A 9,380-nucleotide genomic window follows, 5' to 3' on the forward strand; every position below is an offset into this window, starting at 1 on the left:
AAAAAAACCTTGAAATTTGATTGCGCGCGAATATAAAAAACTGAAAAAGCAGCTTGTCGATAAAGGTAAAATTGAGAATTTTAAAGTCAGGATAAAATAAAATCTGATCGTAGAATTTCTAGATTTTTTTTTTAAAACTGAAATTCAGTCTATATAAAAAACAAAAAAGCAAGTTTTTCTGAGCATTCAAATTTTTAACTTTACGTTGATGGCTTACAAGTGATGACAATATTGCACTGTTTTTGGCTGGTTCTAAACTATGTGTAAGTGCTACAACTCAACTCAACCTGCTAGCGTTGTTTATAAATTTGCATTCTCTAATATTATTTTTTTGTCTTTAGATGGAACAACACAACACAAATTTGAAATTCATGTGCAGAGTTTGTGGCAAATGGCTCGGAAAAAAGCAATACCCTATGAGTATTAGCCTGAAAATCAAAATAGAAGAAGTTTTTTTTGTCAAACTGACAGATATAGAGAGTGTTCATCCCAAAAGAATATGTCATAAATGTAATAAAACTGCACAGTTAATAATGTTAACAAAAGGAAAAAAACAACATCTGTGACTTTTATTTTCTGGCAGCTACACAACAGCAACTGTGTAGTGTGTCAGATGGCTGAGAAACTACGAAAGGGAGCAATAGGCACACAATCAATTTTGAAAACAAAGAAAGATTTTTTAGGAAGACCTGGAAAAAATAAACTTTTGACAGTTGCCATGCTTACATCAATAAAAGAAAGCTTAACTTTTAACACTATATACAGCCTGAGTGAAAATATAGATATATCAGAGCTTAAAAATGAACTAAACCCTTACTTAGAGCTATGTCTATGCTGTATGTGTAATAAAATACCAAAATTACCTGTTACACTAAAGCGATGTGAACACTTGTTTTGCTTTTTATGTCTAGTTGAAGAAATGAAACAAAAGCATTTAAATAAAACATTTTGCCCACAATGCAAAGAAAATATTTATTATGACGACTTGATGGCAAGTAAAAAAATTGATTCCCTGCTTAAAATGTTGACACTTGTATGTTCTGCATGCAAAATGAAATTCAATGCATTAAAAGAATATCAATCATATAAGTTTCATAAAACTATCTGTATTGCAAAATCATCCTTATTATCATCATAATTGTCATCATTACCATCGTCATCATCTTCATCTTCTACATCATTATCATCATCATCATCATCATCATCATCATCATCATCATCATCATCATCATCATCATCATCATCATCGCCATCCACACCATATAGATCAAGTATCACTATATCTGAGATGTTTAAGCTAACTAAAGATAGTGATATTCCACTAGAAGTAGAAGAAGCCACACTTCACATCATTAAACAAAAGATGGAAAAATCAGGAGGCAAATCAATTCAATTTAAAAGTGGAGGGCCAAGAGTAAGTAACTTTTCTCTATTTCAAAACAAACAAACAAAATTAGCTTTATTAAACCATAAATTATAATTAATTTACTTGCTTACTTTTCAGCCAGTGTTATTTACACATACACCAAAAGCTTATGTCTGTAGCAACCAGGCAGCAAAATTAACCACCTGCTGTCGAAATTCTTCCATCAAGAGACATCTTGAAGTTGTAGCAGGCACTTTAAATAATGCAGTTGGCTACCAAACTTCAAAATTAGTAAAAGCTCTTCCACCAGAGACAAGACAATCGATACTAGCAAATTCAACAGTTAAACATATTGAAATAAGTGCAAGTGAAATAGTAGCTATGAAAACAGATATGGGTATCCCATGGGAAAAACTTAAAACAATGTCCAGGTAATTGCAATTGGATAATGATTTCTAATCAGTTAGTTATTGATATCACCATAAGCTGAAATAACTTATTTTCTTAACAGGTGGCTTAAAACATTTGACATAGGCACAGCATCATATGCTTCTCAGAGAGTAGTTGCTGAAACCTGGTCTGGAGATGACATTGTGGTTGAAAATGCTCCTTTCACCTTTTACAAAGAAGAAAATAGAAAGTTTGAAATAAATCAAGCACCTTGGGGACATATAAAAGATCTTTCAACACATATTCTCAGATATCTTGATCAACTAGAAAGGTTTAAAGTTACCTAAGCAAAAATTAAAATCTTTAGAAAAAATATTAGTTAAGCAAATGTAGTATATCAATTTGCAAATGACACATCTGTTACACTAAAGCAATTTTTAACACTTCAAATGTAGCTTACAGCATTAAAATACGATTTATATGATTTGTATATCTTTGTAAGATGCCAAATTACTTATATTTTTGTTTATACATATATATATTTGTAATGGTTGCATACACATACATTTGTACCAAGGTTTCTTTACCAACTCTGCACATTGCTATTGGGATTTATCTTAAATATTTCAACATATTTTTTGAAATCAGTAAGGCTACATATATATATATATATATATATATATATATATATATATATATATATATATATATATATATATATATATATATATATATATATATATATATATATATATATGTAGCCTTACTGATTTCAAAAAATAGATATATTTTATCCAGGGATAACAACATTACAGTGTTCATCTTTGGTGATTATGAATTTCTTTGTGCACTTTATGGTATTTCAGGAGCTTCAGGTGAGTTATAAAAGAAATTCGACTTTAAAAGATGAATTTAATTTTAACAACTTGTAGTATTTTTTTTTAGGGAGACACTGTTGTCTGTTCTGTTGTGCAACAGCAAATGAAATGAAACTTAATAAAGAAGAAAGAACAGAAATAGAATGTCGCACACTTGAAAGTCTTCAAACCGATTATCAAAGATTTATGAAAAAAAATTTAGTGTTATTAAATAATATTTTTCAAATTTGTATAATAAAAAAAAGAGAAAAATTTTGAAATTTTATAGGCTAGTACCACCTTAAGTACTTTATTTGTTATATCTGGATGATTGCAGACCAATGTTTCCTCATGGAACCTATTACTCCTGCTATTTAACTAATTTTTATTTAAAAGCAATTATAATACTTCCATAGAAAAAACAATGTAATACTCTGGAGCTTCAATCTACACTGAAGAAAGGTGAGGGACCATGCACACAACAGATTGAAACAACATTACAAAAACTGAAAGTTCAGCGACAAGCATACCATGGAAAAAGTTTTATCGGGAATCATGTGCTAAAATGCTTTCTTTTATAAATGAATTTATTCCAAATCTAAGACATTATTATTAATAACAATAATAACAAATAATATAAAATTATGTAATATATCTTTTGAAGAGACAATTTTGTCTCTTCAAAAGATATATTACATAATTTTATATTATTTGTTATTATTGTTATTAATAATAACATATATTATAAGATATATTACATAATTTTATATTATTTTATAATAAGATATATTACATAATTTTATATTATTTCACCAAAACTTGTTTTTGATGAAGGTTTTATTGTATTTGTATATTGATTTATGTAAAATAATTTTATAATATCTTATTATAAAATTATTTTACATAATTTTATAATAAGATATATTACATAATTTTATATTATTTCACCAAAACTTGTTTTTGATGAAGGATTTTTTGGAACAAGCATTCATGAAAAAGCAATTGAAATCAGTAGAAAATATAAATTACTTTTTCATAAATTTTCTGCATGCTATAGCATATTCTCCTCAAAAAATACCATGACAGCAGAAATAATGAGCTTGGTATGTTTTATTTGATTTTTTTCTTTTTCTTTCTGCTTTTAATGAGTTTCTCAAACCGATTGGAAATTTTATTGTGTTATAGTTATTGAGGTTGAAGAGTATACTGAAACTACAACAATACCTAGCAAGATAATTATGATGATTTAACTTATAAAGCTGGGATTATAAGTACACCATAGTTCATGTTGCTATCATTTTTTCTTTAGAAAAAAATATTGATGAATTGATGAATTTTTACCGTACAACTTGGCCTGAGGCTTCAGTGCCTCCAATGTTACACATGTTAGAAGATCACGCTATTCCATTTTTGAAAAAATGGGGTGCTGGCTTTGGATTCTATGGCGAACAAGGTGGAGAATCAATTCGTCTTGAGTTTAACAATTTAAAGCGCGTTTATCAATCTATCCCTTGCCCAACAAAGCGGTTAAAAAGCATCCTAAAATGTCACCATCAGAAAACTAATCCTAAAAGTAGGATGTTAATTCCTGAATCATGTAAAAGAAAGAAAAAAAACGAAAATTTTAATAGTTAAAAATACTTTTGGCAACAGCATTTACATTGTTAAAAAATATATAGCTCCTTTTTTATTAAAAAACATAACTAAATATAATGTAGTTTTAATTGTCAATAAGGTAATCCAGAAAAGCATCTTTTTTGTCCATTAAAAAAATTGAATGCTAAGAACAGCCAAAAGAAATAGATGGAAGAAGGTCTCTTCAAACTTTTTCAAAAAATTTGGTTACATTTCCACGATTAGAAATCTAGAACGCAGGGTCCAAAAAGTGTAAACAAATCACAAGTAGTTAGCCAGCCACCTTTCTCAACAACAAATGTTAACAAACGATTAGATGTTCCTTCTCTTGTTTTAAGTGTTTTAGTACACAACTGGGTTATCTTTAAACTAATTTGAATTAAAATAGCAACAAAAGATTTTATTTATGTTGGCAAATATGCAATTACTTGGTTTCTAGTGAAAAATTACGTTCGTTGCCAAGGACCGTAGCCATTTTGAAAGTGTTGATTTTTTTTCGTAAAAATGCGCATGGGTATAATAACATAGCACTACTAAACGACCGTGAAAGGCATCTCTTAGCCTTTAAAGAATTGTCTTTAACATTCTTATGGTGATTAAGTCCACTTAATGATACTCAGGAACACTCTTCAAAATACTTTTAAGATCAACTCGTGATTCTGATGGCGACGACTTGATGATGGCGTGATTACGATGTCATAACAAAGACTTGGCGATTTCCCTTTCAATCATTACACGTGTCCCTTGATATGCAACTTGATGCTGAAAGATCAAACTAGAGCCTAGTTACGCCTCAAACATAACTTTCGTTTCCTGTTCTATTACTGGTAACGAGTTACAACCTAGCTGATGTTTAAAATCTTTTTTTGTAAAAGTTGTAAAATAACTTTTAAAAATGATAAACAAACCGAACTGGTTCGTAAAAAAACCTAAAAAACTTTGAAAAGTTTTCTTTGTTTGCTTTGAATTGTTTTTTCTTATGTAATTAAATCTTAAGATTTTGTTTTGTCATAATTTAAAGGATTTTCTGATTGTGAATTCAGCATATTCGATCGAGTCGGCAAACCACCTACAGTTGGTTATTTTCAAAAAAGCAGATTCCTTGTAACATTTCTTAAGCCATCACTGAGCTTGAACGGTAGTTTTGTACATAAAAAACAAAACATTACTCAATCAACACACGAAGTTCGAAACGTCGTAAAGCATTGACGCGTATATTTTGAAGTTAAACATTAACATACATACAGGTTTTTGTTTTGTGACGGCGTCAGTGAGTTAGTCCTGGGATATTTTGACCGATGTGTATAGCTTGTTAATTTAAAAAGCTTATAACAAATTGACTATATAGCCAAAAAAAGGAATATTATTTTCTCCTTAAAAAAATTCTCTACTTTGTTTTTTAAAGATTTGTTAAATTTACCCAGGAATTCAATGGTTTGCTTGTGACATTGACACATGACAGAGAATGCCCAGCAAATATTGGACGTCCTTAGACGTCTAAGGACGTCCAATTTTTACTGGGTGGTTTGTTAATGATATAAAAATATTAATGATATTCATAATGTATAACAGATATTTTGATCTAAAAAATCAGACAACAAAATGCCATCTGAAGTCAGAAAGGAAGGGGTTTTTTCTTCCCCAACGAGCCCAAAGCCCAGGTCCAAAGCCTATTGATACAAAATTGCGACCACAGCCACTTTTTAAAGCTGTTGTACAAAAAAACGGATTATTTACTGTATTGTCAGATACAGTAAATTTTCGTTTCCGCAAAATTTAGCAAATATATTTAAGATATATCAATATAAATTTTTATATTTAACATATATATTTTTTGTTTAAAGTTAACAGATCTATTTGCGAAATCCGCGAAACTTTCTGACATTTAAGGAAAAGATATTTAAAAGATAGATGAAAAAATTTACCACGAATAAAAAATTTTTAAAACTTAGGTTTTTATATTTTATTATAGTAATTGAAAAAAACTTTTTACACGCCCAAGAAAATCCTAATGATGATAATTCATTAGAAAGCTCGAGAAGTACTCATTGCTAGTTTTTTTCTATAGGATGCTGAGCTTAGAGAAAACTATATGATGATAAACCGATCTTGAACTTTGTCAGAATAATCAAGTGAATATTTAACCGTGATTGACTTCACTGAATTGAATGAATGTTGAAATTTATTAATAAGTAAAGTCTTTAAACGAATAACCTTTTTACATATTTTGTTCGGTTTCAATAATTTTGTTCGGTTTCAATAATTTATTGTTTGTCATGGTGAAAGAAAAACCTTATCAAGAATCTGTCAACCTTTTTATTAAAAAAACAAAATTTACATGAAGTGAAGAAAAATGATCGTTTTAATTCTGGTCATAATTTTTGTCGCAATAGGTATGTTTACCTGAAGCAGTTTTTACTGGTGTTACAATTAAGAAGTGGTTTACTGATAAATTTATACCCCCACCCTACCCACCCCACTCCATTCAAACAAACAATAAAGCATGGTTAAATAATGGTATTTTAGCTAAAAAATGTATATTATTTTTGTCATAAAATTTCTGTAGTAAAAAACAAGTTAAAACTACACCGTTAAGTGTCGAATACAACGTGTTTTTTTTTTAAGTATTTTTGGAAAAGTGAAGTTAATTTGTATTTTAAAATTAATTTAATGCAGCATGTTTATCTCATTTTAGAGCAAGTCTGCGGTTTATCACAGTGTTTTTTATGCGTTGAGGCAGAACAATGCGGGACGAAGGACACTGATTATTGCGATGGCCATGACAGATGCATAATGTTGAGCTATATGTTGGTAGTTTTAAATAGCCAACAGTATTTTTCAGTATTTTTCTTAATCTTGGAGTCAAACTTTCAAGTTAAAGTATTTATTTGCAACGGTTGTCAAACTCTATTTAAATTATCTCTACCATTTCTACCTTTTAGAAATGCTAACGGAGTAAATGTAACAAACGCAGGATGCTCCTACGAGTCCGAATGCGATAATAAAGATGGTAAACTAAAAAAGTGTCTCAAGAAAAAAGATTGCCAGGTAAGCAGCTTTTAAACGGCATACATACACACACACACACACACACACACACACACACACACACACACACACACACACACACACACACACACACAGAGTTAAACTCTCGCTGCTCTCGGAGTTAAAAACTTAAGCACCGGTTAACTGGAACTTTTATTATCTAAAACTGTTTTCTTTGGTCCTTTGAAATCGTCTATTATAAAGTTTTACGGTTAAGTTGAATCTTGAATAATTAGAACTTTGATTAGTCGAACCATTATTTTTGTCTCCTTTCGGTAAATTTCTTCGGAACCCTTCGTACGGATAATTTGCTGTTAAACGCAATTTAAACACCGAATAATAAAAAAAAAAGAACCGTTTGCTAATTCAAATAAAGCCATTTTCAAACGGCTTCTGATTGTTTGTAGTAGAGATATTACTGCCTCTGCTTTTCAAAACTATAGCCATAGAATTCTATACAAAAGTGAACGTTGATGACTTCCATGCTTCAGATGGTTGGTTAGACCGTTGCAATAAACGATATAACATATTATGTGAAACGGTAGTACTAAGGGAAGAAACCACGTTACCAATCATTTTGTTAAATTATAAGGTGAACCAGATTTATGTTGAAAAATTTGGCTTGTTTTAAAATCAAACAAATCTTTTTAATCTTAAATTTGAAAACTGTGTGGGAAACACAGCAAGGTACGTCTAAAAAATTGCTAATTTTTGTCATTAGCAAAACCTTGCTCCAAAAGGTTTTGCTAATGACAAACATTAGCAACTTTTAATGCTTTAAAAATTTTAAGCACTTGCCCTACCATTATTGCAGCGAGAACAAGAGTTTGATGGCACACTAACTGAGGAATATGTTTTGTGAAATTGATTGGCAGTTTATGAAGGAAGAACGAAATGTTTTTTTTATTAGTAGTCAATTTTCTAGCCCATCCAAATCGAAAACCATTGTAATGTTGGAATTTCAGAGAAAAAGTGAGCTGACGCCTTGCCATCCCTTTAAAAATTTCAAGGATGAGTTAGAAAAGCTTGCAGTTCATACCTCTGAGTTCATTTCTAAAGGAATAACGGAGAATATTTTAGTGTCCATAGATGATTTTGTCAACACTATCGACCCGAAAATCAATCAAAATCAGGCTAAAGAAGATGAAGATAGTGATGAAGATTTATTGATCGAATCAACTTGCCATTAATCGGGTATTGTACGTCAAGCCCTGGAGGTACTACAAAGCTATACGATGTTTAGTAGCTAAAGGGAGTGTATTCATAAATGTATAAACCTAATAAATTCAATTGTTGAAAAAGAGTTTTAAGAAAAGCTAAAACAAACTTACATACGTAACTTCTTTCACTGAGTCTTTTTTCCACATTTTTTTTTTTTTTTAATCAGTAAAATGATGTATATGTAAAATATTATTATTTTAGAATTGGTTAAAGAAAAATCGCTTTAACTCGAACTAAAATTTCATATCTTCTAAAGTTCGACTAAACGGGAACTTCGCTTAATGCGAACATCCGTTAAGTCGAACCATTTTTCTTGGTCCCTTGAAGGTTCGGCTTACCGGGATTTAACTCTGTGTGTGTGTGTTTACCTGATTGCCGAATATATTATTTTAGATTAGTATGTGTTGCAAGACGGATATGTGTAACTTTAGTTCGAGCACATGGATTAGGTTTGACATGCGTATACTTGCAGCTGTGTTTGCAATCTCTACCTATTTATTGTGTATTTAAAAGAAATTCCAACGCCGAGTCGTTTGGCTGATGTGATCAAGCTTATACTACTATATACGCAACGTTTCTCCGCAACATAATTAATGTGATATATTTACTCTGTACTTTATGAATAAAACTCTCGTTAATTTATGCATAAAATATACTTTCAAATATGGGAGATTATAGCGAGGTTTCAAAAACTACTGTGAAGAAACTTTAGCTTTAAATATTTTAATTTTTTGACTACTAATTTTTAGCTACACCACCGACTAAAAATTTTTTTTAATATTAAAGTTTACATAGCTTTATTTGCTAAACTTTTTTGAAAGAGTTTGTTCATTTATATTTGGTGATTTTTTTTGCTTGATATT

At 30.0% G+C, this 9,380-nt stretch overlaps 2 protein-coding genes and 1 pseudogene across 3 annotated transcripts in view; all 3 read left to right on the forward strand.

The window, feature by feature from the left end:
* The first annotated feature begins 584 nt into the window (after nt 1–584).
* Nucleotides 585–3,035, forward strand: LOC149885234 (uncharacterized). 2 transcript variants are annotated; one of them, XM_090096379.1, is made up of 5 exons: nt 585–1,414; nt 1,505–1,797; nt 1,878–2,087; nt 2,555–2,631; nt 2,702–3,035. In XM_090096379.1, exons 1-5 carry the CDS (start codon nt 1,289–1,291, stop codon nt 2,890–2,892), a joined length of 897 nt encoding a protein of 298 aa, XP_089952505.1. In that variant the 5' UTR covers nt 585–1,288; the 3' UTR covers nt 2,893–3,035. The 2 variants fall into 2 exon arrangements, with proteins under 2 accessions (XP_089952505.1, XP_089952504.1); XM_090096378.1 differs by lacking the exons at nt 2,555–2,631; nt 2,702–3,035 and having other exon boundaries at nt 1,159–1,414; nt 1,509–1,797; nt 1,878–2,358.
* Nucleotides 2,941–4,528, forward strand: LOC149885235 (uncharacterized; annotated as a pseudogene).
* A 1,983-nt stretch (nt 4,529–6,511) lies between these two features.
* LOC149885236 (uncharacterized) overlaps nt 6,512–9,380 on the forward strand; it is a 2,943-nt gene continuing 74 nt past the window's right edge. Inside the window, exons 1-4 of the mRNA XM_090096380.1 lie at nt 6,512–6,641; nt 6,944–7,055; nt 7,191–7,296; nt 8,911–9,380. The exon at nt 8,911–9,380 is cut by the window's right edge and continues 74 nt beyond it. Coding sequence (XP_089952506.1) covers nt 6,602–6,641; nt 6,944–7,055; nt 7,191–7,296; nt 8,911–9,027 — 375 coding nt within the window. The 5' untranslated portion in view covers nt 6,512–6,601 and the 3' untranslated portion in view covers nt 9,028–9,380. The remainder of the gene's footprint in view (nt 6,642–6,943; nt 7,056–7,190; nt 7,297–8,910) is intronic.

Source organism: Hydra viridissima, unplaced genomic scaffold (assembly GCF_058129835.1).
Source record: "Hydra viridissima isolate aposymbiotic clone 2 unplaced genomic scaffold, HvirCarnegie_v1 scaffold_8, whole genome shotgun sequence".
Taxonomy (NCBI): Eukaryota; Metazoa; Cnidaria; class Hydrozoa; order Anthoathecata; family Hydridae; genus Hydra; species Hydra viridissima.

Excerpts from the sequence above, each read along its gene's own strand:
- LOC149885234 (XM_090096379.1), top strand. The coding sequence starts at position 1,289 with ATGTTTAAGCTAACTAAAGATAGTGATATTCCACTAGAAGTAGAAGAA. Across the intron at positions 1,798-1,877 it reads AAACTTAAAACAATGTCCAG|GTGGCTTAAAACATTTGACA; the intron begins GTAATTGCAATT and ends TTTTCTTAACAG. Across the intron at positions 2,088-2,554 it reads TATCTTGATCAACTAGAAAG|GGATAACAACATTACAGTGT; the intron begins GTTTAAAGTTAC and ends TATTTTATCCAG.